The sequence below is a fragment of the Aquarana catesbeiana genome, linkage group LG01, assembly GCF_042186555.1.
Source record: "Aquarana catesbeiana isolate 2022-GZ linkage group LG01, ASM4218655v1, whole genome shotgun sequence".
NCBI lineage: Eukaryota > Metazoa > Chordata > Amphibia > Anura > Ranidae > Aquarana > Aquarana catesbeiana.
Window position 1 is genome coordinate 752,625,850 of NC_133324.1, and position 19,583 is coordinate 752,645,432.

General features: G+C 39.1%; 1 protein-coding gene across 15 annotated transcripts in view; it reads left to right on the forward strand.

Moving 5' to 3' along the window:
- Nucleotides 1-19,583, forward strand: part of RAPGEF2 (Rap guanine nucleotide exchange factor 2) — a 396,941-nt gene that overhangs the window by 343,911 nt on the left and 33,447 nt on the right. For all 15 annotated transcript variants that reach the window (XM_073605965.1, XM_073605972.1, XM_073605900.1 and 12 more), the window contains 9 exons: nt 3,928-4,105; nt 8,547-8,683; nt 10,477-10,635; nt 12,181-12,333; nt 13,155-13,319; nt 14,742-14,849; nt 15,078-15,281; nt 15,505-15,613; nt 17,569-17,815. In XM_073605965.1, the coding sequence (XP_073462066.1) occupies nt 3,928-4,105; nt 8,547-8,683; nt 10,477-10,635; nt 12,181-12,333; nt 13,155-13,319; nt 14,742-14,849; nt 15,078-15,281; nt 15,505-15,613; nt 17,569-17,815 (1,460 nt within the window). The remainder of the gene's footprint in view (nt 1-3,927; nt 4,106-8,546; nt 8,684-10,476; nt 10,636-12,180; nt 12,334-13,154; nt 13,320-14,741; nt 14,850-15,077; nt 15,282-15,504; nt 15,614-17,568; nt 17,816-19,583) is intronic.

Genomic DNA, 19,583 nt, shown 5'->3' on the forward strand with positions numbered 1-19,583 from the left:
ACAGATATTGTTCAAAATTTGGGTGGAACCCCGCTTTAAAGTCTTCAATGACACCTCGTGAAATCTGCTCCCAGTATTACCATCTGCTGCTAACAGATACTAAGACCCCATATAATAAGAGGTCTACCACACTCAATATATGCTAAAGGGGTTCTCAAAAATCTATATGCAGCAACCTGGAACCATTTTTAAGTGTGCAGCAGGGCCCAAATATAGCCTTCGATCTCGCTCGGCCAATGTCACAGATATTAAACAAAGACACAGCTTCATAGTGTAAAACCACTATATTTATTTACCAAATGGCAGAAAGGTACTTACGTTGCATCAGTACATAAAGGCACATCAAAGAAAACTTACCCATAGCTACATCTAGCAAGTGTGATGACTTTATCACAGGCTCCGTCCTAATACGTTTTGCCGTAAGCGACGTTATCAATAGGCCAGTTCCTTGTGCTGAAGATTACAAGTCCTTATATACAGCCTGTAAGTGCCATTCTGAGATTGTATTCTTGAATAACTAATAAAAGCATACAAACTGTTTCTCTTATCACCATTAATTGTTGACAAATGTTAAGCATTTTTAAAATGCTTTAATTACTAAAATATGATTAACAAAACTATTAAAAACCATTGAAACTGGGCAACATTTTTTTGGTTTGTTTTAGGCTAGGTTCACACTTATGCAGGTGGGTGTGGGAATCGCCAAAACACACTGCTCTTTTACAGATGTGCAGGGCTGCCATTCATTCTTACTAGCACCCCCACTCATCTAAAAATGCAGTGCAAGTGGCATGGGGCAAAATTGCACGGACATTTTTCCTCCGTTTCCAACAGGTACAGCAGCCCATTCAAGACAATGAGCTGCTGTGCCTGCGCAGACTTATAGTGCATTTGTATCTAAATGTTTTTGGGTGCTGCTGTACACATAATTTGTTTGATTTATATTCCATTTTGCACTTAGTGCAGGGATTTGCTACATTTTCGTTTTTGAGTTTAATACTGCTTTAGGCTGGGTTCACACTATCGCGAATTGGATGCAGATTTCCTCGCATCCAATTTGCATTGCAGGAGATTGTGACCGGCTCTCTATGGAGTCGTTCACACATCTCCGGATCGGGTCCGGTGCGTCTTTTGGTCCGTTTCAGGTCCAAATTCAGCCCAAAATTCGGGCTGAAATCGGACCAGAAACGGTGAATAGAGACGCACCGGACTCCTGTTGTGAGCCGCTGTGTTCTCAAGTGTGAACCCAGCCTGTAGCAGCAACTTTACAATTAGATTTTGCTTGTGATTTTGTCATCTTTTGACTGGCCACCTGATTAGGATAGACATCACAAAGACACACGTTGTTGCGAGTCTGTCTGTAGCCTCGTTGTCTTGCCTATAATACGTTTTTGGCTTGTGTTGGAGCACCTGAGGACACACCTGAATAATACATTTGTGTAGTGAACGTTGTATGTTTAGCTGCAGCACTGATTCCGGAGTGTGATCACGTGCTGCCATAAAACAATTATTGTGTGATGGACTGTGTTGTTGCAAATGCAGGGAAGAAACCACAAGGGATTGCTGTATTTAGAGTAAGAGGAATGATGGAAGCACTCATTTGCCTTTATTTAAGGTTTGTCAATAGCAAATACCAGCAACATTCAGTAAAGTAAATAAATGAAAACGTTATTACTAGAGGCTTGTGCATTTAAGATGGATGTCTGCATTGTACAGACACATTAACAGCGGTAAACTGGATTTGAGTGTCTAAGTAGAGAATTGGATGTCGCTGTGCTCTGACATGACTTGGGAAGTGTGGTGGTAGGAAATGTAGTCACTAAATGCTAAATCAGGCTGGAGAAGTGTGCGCCCACCCAGTTCTGACAAAAACATAAAAAAGCTGCAGGACTGAATTTTATGGCAGCTTTTATTTCCCCATGCAGACGTGTCTACTTCCAATTTTTATAGCTCACCTTTGGCGTTCTTTCCTGAAGTTCTGCTGCCTGTGGCTACCTAGCAGCATTTGATAGCAGCTGCTTATTCACCGTGGCAGCTAGGGAACACTGCATTAGTGCAGACAAATTGAATGTTGGTTCATTATGTCCTCAGCGGGAGTATTGTCACACTTATCTGTTTTCTAGAATATTATTATTAGTCATCCGTGATTCATTAACTGTTTCACTGCTGACAGGACTGCGTCATAATATAGTGAAGTACGCTACCTAGTCTTGTTGGCCACAGAAGGTCACTTATTATGCAAGTGAATGTCAGTCATACTGATACACTACATCGTAATCCTCATCAGACAATTTAGGTTTCCACAAATTATTAAATATTGGCTCTGGCAACTCCTTAATTAAATATTTTTTTTTCCTAAAGGGTTCTTTTTTTTAAAGCCTACAGCTATAATAAAATCTATCAGGTTTTAGACAGATATGTGCTATTGGGATAAGAGTTTAGTAACTGAATTTGTGTAAGGTAGCGCTGATGGCATTAGAAATGTCTGGAAGCGGATTCTACACATTACATGCGTTAACAGTCGTCCCCATAAAAATTATTACAGGGTTCATTTTCACAGAGGATACTTTTTAAGCAAGTTATGTTTTGGAGAATGGACTAAGTGCTCATATGCATTGCAAACTGCCAGTCTGAAGTTTACGCCATTCCTGAATTAATAAACTACATTGTTCTGGGCTGTGCCTGACTCCACTATATGTAGTCAAGGCATTTGTTTTTCAAAAGACCCTCTTTTGGGGGAGGAATTTTTCCATGTTCACGGTCTATTCTTTGCTGTCGCCAGTATACAAACTAGAACTTTAACAGTTGCCTTTAAATGGCTTTTCATATTATCCGTAGGCAGCATAGCAGCATGGGATCAGGAGGAAGAGCTGCCTTATGTGCTTATAATATAGCTATGGAAAATGTTCTCCAGGCTAGAAGCTGTGCAGGGAATAATGACAGCAGTGTGATAATACTAGCCTTATGCAACACATTCACAAATGTCGAAGTAAAATTGCAGAGTATTGCATTTTCCTATAATCGCCAGTGACCTTTTAAAATAGGTTTAATTACAGTAGCATGTTCTGTGTTTTTGAAAAAAATAATGTCTGCATTGACACTTTCTGAAACTTTTTGATTTTTTTTAAAAAGCAACATACACAAGCAATTATTTTAACCAGTGGGCTGATAACTAGTGGATATGGTCACAATTGCGTGGTATCTGAGAATAAATCTTTTCCTAGCAATGGGGTATGAGAGAATGTCTCATGTAGACAGTGGCAAAAAAACACACAGTCTATTAAACAAAGTAATATACTAGATATATATATATATATATATTTTTTTTTTTTAAATGCACAGGCAAATGGAACTTTGCTGTAGTATTCCCAGTTGTGGAGCAGTAAATTAATGAGCGGAATCTTTGAAAATGTCAGAAGTATCACAAGGGTTTGAATAAATCTAACATTGAATCTCTACTGACTGTGCTATCATTTCTGTGCAAGTGCAGGCAATACATTAAGAAGATTTTGATGCTTTATAATTCAGTAATTATTTTTACAAATTGTATTACACTGCAAAATAATTTGAGGGGAAAAAAAAACAGTTTTTGCTCAATCAGATGCCGATCTACAGTTGGAGTATGTTTTTACCCTTTAGTACTGTGGGGTCAGTTTATCAATATTTGAACCATTGATTCAATTATTTCTGCAATTGAATCATATGAGGGAAATGGGTGAACATTATGTGAATTTTGGGGTGCACCGTTGATCAATAAACCCCTGAATTTGATCTAGACAGGTGGACTCTTGGCATCTGCTCTGGTTAAGATAAAGGCAGTTCTTTACTATCACAAATTTGAATGAAGCACGTTCTATTGTTTGTCTAGAAATTGTGAACCGTCGCATATTACTGTTTATTTTTATTTTTTATTTTTATTTCTACAAGGCCACAGAAAGTGAGCCCGGAGATATGGACCTGAGTGGACTGCCAGAGACTGCTGTAGACTCAGAAGATGACGATGATGAAGAGGATATTGAGAGAGCATCTGATCCCTTAATGAGCCGAGATATTGTTAGAGACTGCCTAGAAAAAGATCCCATTGACCGAACAGACGATGACATTGGTAAGTTGACAAAAAGCCAGATTGCTAGCAGTGAACAGACAGTCCCACCTTTTTAATTCTGTTTATTGCTGACATAAACACGTCTCTAGTAAAGGTCAGAATCTAGCAATCATTTACTGGCCTAACCCAAAATAGGAGAAGAATGGGATTAAAAAAACAAGCTCCATCAATATGCTTGTACACAGAATGTACTGTGCATTCGCCTTGTAACCTGTCTGAGCCTTTGTGATGGCCAGTAATCCCTGGGCTAAAGTTCTTGCTGGTATGCCTTATCTCTGCTGTTCCACATGTTTTTTTGAATGTACTCTAACCAGTGCACACAGTGTACTTTAGAAGGTCGTTCTTTATTCTTCATTTGGGGTGATTCATCAGTTCTAAAAATGCTTTGCTGTTGTAGATCAATTTTGTCTTTTTTCAGTGTACCTGAAAATGAAGCATAAGTTCTGTCTTTATGTACTGGAAGCACATGATTAATAATTTGCTTACAATTTCCAGCAGTGATATTTGGCCCCCACCCCAAACATCTTTTGCTGCAAGTGTTCATCACATCATAAGAGTGTGCTCCGGAGTACACGCTAAAGTGGAACTAAGCACTCCTAACCTTTACAATTGAGGAAGCGGCCATCTTAGCCTTGGTTTGATCTGCAGTTTCCATGGTGCTGCACATGCGATCAATTACGGCATCAGCCATTTGATGGTGTGACAAGTTTGGTGAAGAGCACAAGCACTTCTGACAACTATCATTCATGGCATACCTTGAATTTAACAGTTTAAATTGATAGGTTTAGTTCCATTTTGAAAAAATACCTGAATGTATGTTTAGCTTCTTGCCAGGTTTGTAGGAATTTACAATTTATTTACATTATAATGATTTTCATACCTGTTGAGGAGAAATTGGTTTAATTTGCTTACCTTTACATGAATGACTTGAAGATTAGTATTCACGGAACAGTGCAGTAGCTTAATATTGTACAGGGCACATATTCACATGCACTGACATCATTTGTATATCTTCATTTCAGTCCTGTAACCATGGCAAAGCTCACCAGACAAAACAGTTTCTTCATCCGTCTAGTTATTAAAAAGTCTTTACGTCTTTACTTAATACTATTGCTGAACCAATTTGCATCTTCCTACCTAAAATCTTTGTAAATAATTCAAAAGTTCATGTAATAGTCAAACCTTGCTGTCCAAACTCTGATAGTCAGATTTCATTTTGGGGATTTTTATGACAACTCACATGGAGATGAAAATGTAAAGACCAAATAAATCCACGTAATTTATTACAGTAATGCAGTCAAGCTATATGTTCAGTAATATTATTATTAATGATTTAAATAGCGCCAACAGTTTACGCAGTGCTTTACAATGTAGAGGGGGGACAGCACAATTACAGTACAATACAGAAGGGACAGGAGGGCCCTGCTCGTAGTGCTTACATTCTAAAGGGAGGGGGTGGTGGTACAAAAGGTAATAGATACAGGGAATGATTTGATGGGGTTGTTAGGTGGGTGTGGGATAGGCTTCCCTGAATAAATGAGCTTTCAGGGATCTCCTAAAGGTGGACAGGTTAGGGGCTGATCGGATATACGGGGGCAGGGAATTCCAGAGGATGGGAGAGGCTCTGGAGAAGTCCTGAAGACGAGCATGAAAGGAGGTAACAAGGGAGCTAGAGAAAAGGATAAATAGATAGATAAAAAGCTGGTGTTGGCAGCACTACGAGAATTGGGTCATTGGCGGTCCAACACCCCCTCCCTGTGAACACCAGTCTAATTAACAGCACACGCTGCCTCTCTTTCTGTGTTTAGTTGCTGTTGAACTTATTCTCTATCTTTGCTGCCAGTTTCAATTGATATTGATGCCTTAATGAACTAGCTTAAGGATATTGCAAAGCTGGGATACCTGCATGTTCCATTAAATTTTATCTGATATTGTAAATCATTTCATGTTACTTTGCAAGATTATTTACCCAATTGCTTATGGTTCACCAAAATCGCAATTGATTCAAAAATAACATTCTGAAGATTTCCCTTAAACCTGAACTGTTGGATAATAGTGTCTAAATAATAGTGTCTAAAAATGGTTTGCAGCTGCACAGATCAGGGAAATGTCTCACTGCCTGTGATTAACCGTGTACAGTGTCGGCTTCCTGGCAGGATCGGGCGCGTGGGATATCAAACACGCCCGAGCCCATCTTTACTGTGCAATAATCCAGTGTAAAACCACTTCCAGTAATAAAGATCGGTCACCGCTGCTCTCTCTCCTGGTCTTTTCCCCTCCCCCTTATATTATTTTTGCAAGCAGCCTGTAGTGGTTGGACCTGCTGGGCCCCTCCCACCAATCTGCTCTATGCACAGTCTAGGTACAGTACAGTGATGATGTCACTGCTACCTTTACATGGTAAATATATAGATTTCTAAAGGCACCTGGTCACACAAAGTGGATTAATACCCTTGTGGCTAATGAAGAATATATTTAAATGAGAATGTTTGTGCCTGGTGTTCAGATCTAATGCAATGGGGAAAGATGCAACAAGTTTTTCACACCTGGATTTGGGGATCCTCTGCCATTCCTCTTTACAGATCCTCTCCAGTTCTGTCAGGTTGGATGGTAAACGTTGGTGGACAGCCATTTTTAGGTCTCTCCAGAGATGCTCAATTGGGTTTAAGTCAGGGCTCTGGTTGGGCCATTCAAGAACAGTCACGGGGTTGTTGTGAAGCCACTCCTTCGTTATGAAGCCACTCCTTCCTTATTTTAGCTGTGTGCTTAGGGTCGTTGTCTTGTTGGAAGGTAAACCTTCGGCCCAGTCTGAGGTCCTGAGCACTCTGGGGAAGGTTTTCGTCCAGGATATCCCTGTACTTGGGCGCATTCATCTTTCCCTCAATTGCAACCAGTCGTCCTGTTCTTGCAGCTGAAAAACACTCCCACAGCATGATGCTGCCACCACCATGCTTCACTGTTGGGACTGTATTGGACAGGTGATAAGCAGTGCCTGGTTTTCTCCACGCATACCACTTACAATTAAGGCCAAAAAGTTCTATCTTGGTCTCATCAGACCAGAGAATCTTATTTCTCACCATCTTGGAGTCCTTCAGGTGTTTTTTTTAGCAAACTCCATGTGGGCTTTCATGTGTCTTGCACTGAGGAGAGGCTTCCGTCGGGCCACTCTGCCATAAAGTCCCGACTGGTGGAGGGCTGCAGTGATGGTTGACTTTCTACAACTTTCTCCCATCTCCCGACTGCATCTCTGGAGCTCAGCCACAGTAATCTTTGGGTTCTTCTTTTGCTCTCTCACCAAGGCTCTTCTCCCCCGATAGCTCAGTTTGGCCGGACGGCCAGCTCTAGGAAGGGTTCTGGTCGTCCCAAACATCTTCCATTTAAGGATTATGGAGGCCACTGTGCTCTTAGGAACCTTAAGTGCAGCAGAAATTTTTTTGTAACCTTGGCCAGATCTGTGCCTTGCCACAATTCTGTCTCTGAGCTCTTCAGGCAGTTCCTTTGACCTCATGATTTTCATTTGCTCTGACATGCACTGTGAGCTGTAAGGTCTTATATAGACAGGTGTGTGGCTTTACTAATCAAGTCCAATCAGTATGATCAAACACAGCTGGACTCAAATGAAGTTGTAGAACCATCTCAAGGATGATCAGATGAAATGGACAGTACCTGAGTTAAATATATGAGTATCACAGCAAAGGGTCTCAATACTAGCATGTGATAGTTCAGTTTTTCTTTTTTAATAAATCTGCAAAAATTTCAACAATTCTGTGTTTTTCTGTCAATATGGGGTGCTGTGTGTACATTAATGAGGAAAAAATGAACCTAAATGATTTTAGCAAATGGCTGCAATATAACAAAGAGTGAAAAATTTAAGCGGGTCTGAATACTTTCCGTCCCCACTGTATATTTGTGTATATATATAATTTTTACTTTAATCACTGTGTTGATGTTTACCCAGCAGGTTTGAAGGGGATTTTCAAGTAAATGTAGATTTAGTAGTAATTGGAAAAGTCCCCAGGTCTCGCAGCCCTTCCGTGAACATCACCCTCCCTCCTACCCTATAATGAAACTGCTTATATCACTTGGCATACTGGAGTTCAGCCAGCAATTTACATTAGCTTTCATTGTGATCCTTTCTTATTTATGATTGCACTGCAGTAACCGTTTTCACCTGGAAGCTGCAATGCAAATGAAATCTGTAACTTCCATTGTTCCTGGAAATGCTTGAGACCTGATTGGGGGGGGGGAGAGATATGCAGTCTGGGAGTTCAATCAAGTAATACAGTGTTATCAGCCTTATTTAGTGTTCATATTTTAGCTCCACATGTCTGTATATATTAATTCTTATTGTCTGTGTTATATTGTGTTAGGCTGATAACACTATAGCTGATTGGTTAACTGTGTAAACTATGCATCACCTCAATAACCACCTCTGTTCTAGAACAACTCCTGGAGTTCATGCATCAGTTGCCTGCCTTTGCCAATATGACGATGTCTGTCAGACGGGAACTGTGCGCTGTAATGGTGTTCGCTGTGGTGGAACGGGCAGGGACTGTCGTACTAAATGATGGAGAGGAAGTAAGAGATTTGCTCTTTGATTTCAAGCTTTAAAATTTGAGATGATAGGAATAGAGTTGTTTAAAGGCATGACTGCATGAGCGTTGTTGTGCAACTCCATGTGACAGTGGGATAATATAGAATGCGGTCTATGAAAGTTAGAAGAATATTTTAATGTGCTTAGATTTAGGTAAAAAATACTTGTCATGTGAAAAACATGAAAAAAACCATGTATACAACTGTTTTTAGAAAATGCCAATCTATGCCATGATGACAACTGCAAAGGATATCTGATAGCTAATAAAGGGTCTAGTTTTTGTAAAGAGGAAAGGATTGACATTACTCCTGATAGCCCAGGTAAATAAACTGTAAGTAGCGTCCTCGGCTTACATGTCTCCACCAAATCACACGCCCTGATGCATTTTGCCCCGCCCACCAAGCTTAGTCATATGACCGGTCGGGAGTAGAGGCGATCCTTTCCTTTTTACATTTACTAGCCCTCTGGATTGGTATTAAGATGAGCCTGTACTCCTTGTTCTGGGACACAGGGATATGCTTTCACCTCTACTTTGAGCGCTGTCAAAAGCAATATAACACACCTAGCTGTTTTTGTTTTGTTTTATTTTTCTTTATCCTATGTGCTCTTTTAGTTTAGTCTAGGTTCACGTCTGTGCGTTTGCTGCGGGGTACTTTTGCGTGGGTACAGTTCCCAACCCATTTGAATGGACTGCTGTACCTGTGGGAAATACAGGGAAAAGATCCCCAGCCCTTTTCTGAAATCACAGCCGCACAGAAACTGCACTGCATTTTCCGATGTGTGGGGGTGCTGTTGAAAATTACAGGCATCTCCTCGCATTTTGGCATGTAGGTTATCCACATTCCCACACCCGCATCAGCGTGACCCTAGATTTATTTGGGAACCATCAATAAATCTGAATCATTTGCCCAACAACAATTAGCTGATGAAACCTTAAATGTGGTTGCTATTGATTTCCACATGACATTGCTTGTCCTGTTTTATGAAATAACGCTACTGTCAATTTTTACATTAATATTTATGGTACTGTTCTTTAAAGTGTATTTAAAGGCAAAAACTATTTTTATTTGATAAAGTAAAGCACAGTAAGTAAGGAGCTCAGTGGATTTTTGTCAGGATCAACTAGTATACTGTACTTGCTAGAAGACATTTACTCACTTGTTTATAATTCCTATTAATTATTTTATTTTATTTTGTGTCCCGACACATTGAGATGTATTACTTTAGAAGATACTCCTACTTTTCAAATGGTGAAGGTGGTATATATGTGTTTTTCCACATTATTTAGCTATATTAAATTGCATTTCATATATTGTAGAAGAGTGTATGTGTGTATATGTATATATATATCACACATTATCATTATGGCTAACATGGCTTATAATAAGGCTTGCATGGTTTAGGAGATATCCCCTGTATCTGCATGTGCCGACTTCATCGGCACATGCGCACTAAAGCAATGGCACGTACGTGCCGTTTGCTTTAGTAAGTGTGCCGTTACTGGCGGCTCCAGTGCGCATGCCAATCACAGTGCCGAAGCCACGATACCTGGAAGTAACTCCGGGGAGAAATGTCCCCGGCCGGTGCTATGTAAGGGCACGGCAGCGAGGGGTTCGATCTCAGGTGAGTATTACATAAGAGCTAGTATGTAGCTCATTATGCCTTTGTCTTGCAGGTGTTAGTTTTTTTTTTTCCCCAAAGTGGGTTTACAACCACTTTAACACTAAACGATACCTGTGTGATTTTAATCATATTGGCTTGTGTCTTGGCCCTGCAGCTCGATTCCTGGTCAGTCATTTTAAATGGCTCAGTGGAAGTGACATACCCTGATGGGAGAACAGAAATACTTTGCATGGGAAACAGCTTTGGAGTCTCTCCAACCATGGAGAAGGAATTAATGAAGGGAGTGATGAGAACCAAAGTGGATGATTGCCAGGTATGTAGGTGTAGAGCAGTGCCAGGCTGCCAGCACACTGTTAGATTGAATCCGACAGCCGGGCACTTCACGTGAGATCATTGGGAATCTCAGAAGCAGTTAGTGGCTTACTTGGGCTGCTGTATGTCATTCATGATGTATTCATCTGTTTATGAAGTGTCCGCTGATTTTACAGTGCTATTAATAACTAATTAGCTGTGTGTGATTAATTTATTGTGTTAAGCATAATAGAGCAGCTTGTATTAGTCAATGTTCATCCCATAAACACCTCTGTTTTTCTTAGTTTTTATGAAATTGTCGAAAAGGGGCATTGCTACAAATGGGCCCTAGTCTGTACTTAGGATGGGTTTCTTATGTGCTTGTATATACAATTGACTTTGTACTAAAAAATGTTATAAAGAACCTATGGTTTTCCACCTGGAGTGTGAATACCTTTTGAAACTACAAGAGTAGTTAAAGGCAAAGGGTAGTCACACCAAATAATTTATTACTTCTGTTGATTTCACATTCTAGCAAATTTTCAGTTACTTTTTTTTCTGTTTATAGCAGTACATGCGGTCCCTGGGTTACAAACAAGGTTCTGTAGGTTTGTTCTTAAGTTGAATTTGTTTGCAAGTCGGAACAGGTACATTTTTTAAGTGTAGCTCTAGCCAAAAAAACATTTTTTACGTTTTGTGGATAGCATAGGGAAGGGTTAACACCCCGTATACCATTTGTTTTGCTGTCTGCGCCCCTGTTCAGAAGATTTCACCTCACTTTCTGTCCCAATGACAATTGGATTTTGAAAATTTTGGGTTGTTGTGGAAACAAGCCTTTGTGATAAACCCTCAGAGGAGACACCTTTTTCCCCATAACTCTTACAGGAGTGAATTTCCCTTCCTAGGGGTAGATTTCCTCTCACTTCCTGTTGTCTCCCTCTGTTTGTAAGTAGGAGTCGTTTGTAAATTGGATGTTTGCAACCCGGGGGCCGTCTGTATTTATTACAATCATTTCTGATTTCCAGCATTTTTTTTTTTTTTACAAGTGTCTAGAAAATTTGCTTAGCGTAGTTTGTGTCAGACTTCCACTAGTACAAGAACTCACATAAGTGAAGTCATAAATGGCCCTTCAGCACAATACATATAATCAAACCAGGACTTGCCTTTGCAGAGGCACAAAGAACTGGTACTAATCTGCAGTATAAAGTATTTGTTCCAGCTTAACCCATCTAAACATGTAAAGGAACAAATAACATCCAATACAGCATTTTAATATATGATGAAATTAATTATATTTTATATCTTATACTGTATATATATTAATATTATTCTGATCATTTGGACCACATGTAAGTATGCACTAACTAAAGGTCCTATACAGTCTCTACATCTGCCACATATTATTCATCTTGGTGGTTGCCATAAGCCACTACCTGTATAACCCAAGTTTTCCCCCTGTACTTCTCCCATTACTACTTTATTTTTCTAATGCAACAGTAAAGCAGTTATGGATATGTCCAGGGACATTTTTGTGATGTTGGAAATTGAGTATTTTTTTTTCTACCAGTTTGTTTGTATAGCTCAGCAAGATTATTGCCGCATCCTGAACCAGGTGGAGAAAAACATGCAGAAAGTTGAAGAGGAGGGAGAAATTGTCATGGTAAAAGAACATCGAGAACTTGACCGCACTGGTACAAGGAAAGGTCACATCGTCATCAAGGTAACAATGAACTGAGACACATTACCTTACTGTAAAATCTATGTAAAGCCTTTCTTTTCTGCATTTGCTGAATTGTGGACCTCTTGTTTGTGTACTTGCCTTTCTCCACGCAACTGTTAGTTATGTTGAGGTTAGGTGTGGAAAGGTTGAGCAAGATTATAGTTTTGATTAGAGTTAAAGTAATCATGCATCATCATTTAAGACAGGTCTTTAGTATTAGGCCAAGATTAAAATATTGATGGAACCATTTAGAAATTATTTGTAATTATTGTGGTGGCTGCTCTAAAGGTGAAAGCTGCTGGGAGCCCAGAACATCATAGCTCTTTACACTTTCCTAATAAATTAGTTAAAAAAAGTCTTGGTTTAAGCAAGAATAAGCTTGAAAATGCACTACCTTATGCTAGCTAGAAATATAGAGTGTCTTAGTGGGTATTTGCCACCATATCCTTCCTTCTCTCAGTATTTACAGTGGTTTCCTCCTAGCACTCGTGCCTCTTCACTACAATCCGTAATGCCTGCTGATATAGTTGGCCCTCTATTATGTGCTTAAACTGCTATGGAAGGATCATTGGTTTACTAGCTTTTCCTGGGCAGGAGCTGAAATGATTTGGTTGATTTGAAATACTGTGTAATATTGCTGGCATACATTAGAAATGTACTGGGAATCATATAGTGCTCTACCTGCTTTAGGCTTGGAAAGCTTACACTTTAAAAGTAAAAGTGGGTTAATGCACATCATTGCACTTGTCACTATTTTATGAAATAGTCCAAATTTTATTTATCTCTCAAGCATTAAAGCTTATGATATTGTTTATATACAGGGAACTGCAGAACGTCTCACAATGCACCTTGTGGAAGAACATTCTGTGGTTGACCCAACGTATATAGAGGATTTCCTGCTCACATATAGGACCTTTCTGTCAAGTCCCATGGAAGTGGGGAAGAAGTTATTGGAGTGGTTTAATGACCCTAGCCTCAGGGACAAGGTAAAAATAGAAAATATCCATAGTATATTCTGTAAAAATATTGCATGAGCTGGTGATTTAGAGGTAAACATATTTATCCTTTGCATTGCATGATAAACCTTTCTCTGTGTGATTTTTACTCATGTCTTTATAATAACTCATTTTTAAAGGACACCTGTCACTTATACACATTTAAGTCAGTCTTTTTTTTTTTTTTTATGCAACTAAAAATGTGTCTTTCAAGACCAGCCCTGTGCCTCATGCTTTATTATAATTATATGACAAAAACAACTTCTATCACATATAAATGGCTGCAAAACTCAATTAATGACAATAATGGACAAAAGCATGTATTCTAGCGCACAAGTGCTCTATAAGCACAAAGACACAAGAAACATCTTACAAATTACTCACAAACTGGTATATTACTCCGGCCAAATTGCACACTTGGTGCTCGCAGACCCCCCATGTTTGCTGGAGACGTGGGAGTGGAGGAGGCACGCTAATACACATTTGGTGGCAGTGTCCCTGTTTGACCAAGTTTTGGCAACAGGTTAGAGACACTATTAAATTAATTACCGAAACTAAGATCGTATTGGATGCGGCATTCTGCCTTCTCCACATCACCTCATTCCCATTAAAGAGATACAAACATTCGCTAACCAAACATCTGCTAAACGCGGCCAAAACTTTGATTCCTGCCCTCTGAAGAACCACACGGACCCCTACCATCTCACAGTGGTTAACAAAAGTTTCAGAGATTTGTGAAATGGAAGATATTCTGGCACAGGCCTCTGATGGGGTGGACAGGTTTCATAAAACATGGACCCCATGGTTTGAATTTCGCTATTCCGATGCTTATAGAGACTTAAGAGGATGCGGAGCAAAGCCATAATCTACCTCTCTCGACACAGAACACTTGAATACAAAAGTACTTGCAAACTGTATCCGATACCCCTCCCTGACCCTACCCTATTCTTCTTTCTTTTCATCACTTTATAATCTTTATAAACAAAAACATATTGGTATGGAATGATTCCGATTAAAAACTAATTGTGCCTATTTGGGTTCTAATTAAAACATGGTTACAGATGTTATTTATATATTACCGAGCTAAGGAACCAATAACAGAAGTTAGATAGCCAAGAACTGTATGTGTAACGCTTTACTGATCTCAGGTTCAAAGGTTTCAATACGTTATATAATATAATTGATTACATATGCTACAAACAGTAGATATTTACATGTAAGGTACATTTTCAATGTAAGTTTGTATACTTTTCTATACTGCTGTGGAAATTTAATAAACCTTGAATGTTTAAAAAAAAAAAAAAATTATATAATCATAGTAAATAAACTAGTCAAAAAGAGCATATACAGCTGTCAGTGTACTGTTTGACCATTTCACACATTGACCCTCATCTTCTGTCCTTTACCTTGCAGGTGACTCGAGTTGTATTGCTCTGGGTTAACAATCATTTCAACGACTTTGAAGGTGACCTGGCTATGACTCGCTTTTTAGAGGAATTTGAGAACAACTTGGAACGCGAGGTAAAATTCTTTATCATCTTCTATTGTGCTATTAAAAACAATATATAGAGTGCAAATGTATTGTTCCTTTCCATGGTTGATTTAACAAAAGGTAACATTTTTTGTCAAATGAAAGCAATATTTCCTATTGTTCTACATATATAAGCCCAATTATCAATAGATATGGATGCTTTCCAGGTTATTGTGCCCTTGTGGAGTTTTAAATGCTGTTTTCCTACTTCTTTTCAGAAAATGGGAGGACACCTGAGGCTGTTAAATATTGCATGCGCTGCCAAGGCAAAGAGAAGATTGATAACACTAACAAAGCCATCTCGAGAAGCCCTCTTGCCTTTCACCCTTCTAGGGGGATCAGACAAGGGATTTGGCATCTTTGTTGACAGCGTGGATCCTGGAAGTAAAGCTGTGGAGGCTGGCTTAAAGAGAGGTGATCAGGTATGTAAGACCACCATCTCCCTGGGAAATCTTTTCTATTTACTGTTAGGGAAGAGACTCAAGAAAGGAGCAGTTCAATAATTCATGTCAATTAAATGCATTACCTTTGCAACTTCTATACATTAAAGGGAAAAAAGCCAACACAGAGCCATTCTTTCTCAGGAAGGTAAATGTCACTGCTTGGATTATTAATCACGTTGTGTTCCTTGCCCTTTACTTGTAGATATTGGAGGTGAATGGTCAAAACTTTGAAAACATTCAGCTAACGAAGGCAATGGAAATTCTCAAGAACAATACTCACTTGTCTATCACTGTGAAAACAAATCTATTTGGTAAGCCAATTTGATCCTATATATTATGTTTATTTACTTTTATTATTTAATATATAAGACAATCAGTGCAGACAAAATATTTACAAAAGATTGCGAGCTGAACACTTCAGGTTAATCACATCACCTCGGATACATATAAAAATAGAAATATGCGCAGCGCAACATCAATAATGTCCTTCAGTTTCTAAAATATCCACCAAGTCCCAGAAAGGAAATAGGGAAACCACATGAGAGGATGACTCCAATCCACTAGTAATGAGTGACAATCCCTCCACTGGGTGTAAAATGAACGCTTACCAGAGCAGGTAGACACCTGAATCACCAGGAAGTCAAATACACTTGTCTCCACAGGAGAACTGAAAATGGATCGCCAGCACTCCCGTAGTGTGGAACAGCCCAAATGAATATGTAAAATAAATGCAATCTAAACGCTCTCCGTTAAGCTTCCCAAAAGTATTTTATTTTAAAAAATATTGCACTCACATAAGATGCCATTTTGCAAGCATAAAACATCAACAGTATGAGGTTGTCAAAGCTCCATAGGGAACTCTGTTGAATGTGAAGGATGGCAGCAGGTGACATCCTTTCTGGGACTTGTGGTTCCTTGGTGGATATTTTAGAAATTGAAGGACATTATTGATGTTGCGCTACACTTATTTTTATATTTACTTTTATTGCAACATTTTTTTAAATTGTTCATTGATCTTAAACATTGATAATGCACTTTTTGAAGCATCTTTGTTAGTGCTCTGTCAGACTTGCGACCGCAGTTTTGTTCATTAGTTCAACCCACTGGGTTCAATAGGGCCACACCACAACTACAAGCTTTTTCTTCCTTTTCACAAGCCAAGGCTTGCAATGTAAAATTGCTGTTTCTCAATTTAAAAATAAAAGTTAAAAAAAAAAAAAAACAGATGTTCAGGAGGTGGCAGTATTGCCTCCTGAATGCCTATCAGCTGCGGCTATACCTCCCTCTGAAGAGTGATCCACTGTGGATTACTATCCAGAGGGTGGTTAGCAGTACCGCAAGTCTGAAAGAAGTCTTGCTGCATCTAGGTGGCTGGTTCAGTGTATTGTGTTCAAGTGAACACAAGATCATTATTAGTATCTGGGCCTATCCTTGCTTTTGTGTTTTTATGCAGTAAAAGACCATGCATTTACTAAATGAAAACATGTTTCAAGTAGAAATCCTATTCATTCCTTTGTGCTAAGCTGTTTCAGTGTTGCAGATTAGAGTATTTTTAAAACCATGACATGCTGCATTTTTGTGCATTTGTGCATGCTAAGTAGCGAAATTAAAACATATGGTAAATGCAAAATAAAGCACATATCGTGCAATTTTGTGTTAACATGTCAACCATGAAAATTTCCTATGCAAAATGTTTCCTTCTATCTTTGTTTAATGCCCAAAAAAATGATATATATGCTGCACATAAGCGCATATGCATTTCTTAAGCATACGTTTCTGCATATGCTGAGGTGGAAAAGGGCCCTTAGGTCTATTTGTCGTGCTGTAATTGCTGGTTTTGAAAAATACATAACCGGTACATATTGGGGGCGTGGCCTGGATGAATAGAGCGAAGGATGCTTTTACCTGCTAACAACTCAGGCTGGGCGAGGTGGGCGGCGGCCGGACTATCTCTTCAGCTTGCTTTGGGTCTGGATGAACCTTTCCCCAGCCTGCACACTCCCTAGTCAGCAGCATCCAATTTATCAGACCTTGTCAAACTGAGTTGGGGCCCCTAAGCATTTATTGTGGGTCACAGCAGTACATCTTAAAATTTTATTCAGAAATCTAATGGGAGGGTCCCTGTCTAAGTTTAAGAATATGAAGCAAATTGGGTAAATTATTTATGACCCTTTTCTTTATATACATATATTAACAACATATAAAACTTCGATAGTTTTGTTTAGTTACAAGCACATTAACACAAATTTGTTGCATTTTTTTCCAGTCTTCAAAGAGCTTCTTGCAAGAATGTTGGAAGAAAAAAGAAATAGTGCCCCACATTTGCCCAAAATTGGCGACATCAAGAAGGCTAGTCGTTATTCTATTCCAGATCTTGCAGTTGATGTTGAACAAGTTATTGGACTTGAAAAAGTGAGCAAAAAGGCCAAAGCCAACACAGTCGGAGGAAGAAACAAGCTGAAGAAGATTTTGGATAAAACTCGGATCAGTATTCTTCCTCAGAAACCTTACAAGTATGTATGTTTAGAGAATTAAAAAGAATATTTTACTTCTCAAACATTTTGTTGTTTTCTTCCGAGTTTGCGGCATTTTGTTATTGTGATCCAGGTATAACTTGCAGTGCTGCTGTAAGCTGAGATAAAAGATATCCCCATCGGTTGCAGTGAAGGGAGCAGAGGCCTATGCACCATTAAGAGGTGTAGATGCATCATCAGAAAAATGAAGGAACATCGCTCACCTACCCAGTGCATGAATATGTGAATGAATATGGCCTCTGACATGTTTCGGCCGGCACACTAAGCATGGCGTTTGGGGCAAAACATGTCAGAGGGTGTGGATGAAGCGGCACTGGCTGAGGCCATACTCATTCACATATTCATGCACTGGGTCATTGAGCTGTGTTCCTCATTTATCTGATTTTGTTATTGTAAATATAAATTGTAATAAAATGTTACATCTCATGTCCTACTCCGTGTTAAAATAAAGTTTTCGTACTAAGATGCCCACTTGCCAAAGCACATCAGTCTAATATCTAATCTATTCACCAAAAGCATGTTTATGAGAAGTGATCAGACCTACTGCCTTGATTCTATCACATAAAAAAAAATTGATTTGGTTTTTAATCCCACCAGTTGACTTTTTCCTTTAAAGAACCATTAGCCTATAAATTCAGTAATTTATACAAGAAGCCTTATCTGACCTATTGGTTAACTTGCCCAGTCTTCCACAGAAAAGATACAGGCTCTTACCTGACGCGGGATTTGTATAATAACCCAAGCACATTTCCTTTCCAACAATTGGTCTAATGTCACAAACTGGTTTTGTTAGATGAGAAATAATTAATTACACCGTACACACCCTTCAAGTACTGCTTGCTACTTCATGTCCTGAAGTAATAAAATAGTCCATTGTATTGCACCCTTCTGCCCAATCTGCCTACTACAGAGAAATCCTCAAAGGAATCGGGGATCGTTTCCCTGTGAACGGATTTGGGCCTCTCCCTTTTGTATTGTAGTCACAGACAACAAAAGCTGATAGATGTAAGTTGTGCACACTCGTACTCTCTCATACTCTGTGCTAGAAGGAATCTTTACATAAATGCATCAATCAGTGGAAACTGGCAATTAGTTGCTTGTTGGTAAGAAGAGTGAAATCTTCATCGTCCTATAAAGAACATTATGCAAGCCTTTAGCTAATAAATTCTCCAGTAAACGTTTAGGCAGAATGAAGGAGCTCCTGGCTATAGAGTGATGTAATCTATCAGGAGGAAAGTCACCTGTAGTGTTTAACAAAAGCTGGAGTGCTAGTGTCCTGGATACCTAATAACACAGCATCATAATATTTCCTCCTGCTGTCGGAAATGAAGGTGTCATAAATGCAGTTTTTACTATTGCTGACTGTATCAGGGATTACATTTAGATCTGTCTTTCCATTTGGCGTTTATGTGTGATTGTTGAAGCAGAGATGGGGGAAGGATTTACACTTGACAGAATTTCTGGTTCTCATTTAGCATTTTCTAAGTGTCAGGTGAAAATACATTTACCTCTTGAAGTTCACTGACATTTCACTCCGTCTCCAAAGTGTTATCGCTGCACAGTGAGTGGGCATGCAACTCCCACGCATACAGCCTAGCAGCAACCATCCATTTGGCCTTAATGAGCTTTTTCATGCTTTCTATTTAAAGGTGCACTAAACCTTATTACAAGCTGGCTTATATAAATACGTTATGACTAATGTATTTCATGCTTTCTATTTAAAGAAACATTAAACCTTATTACAAGC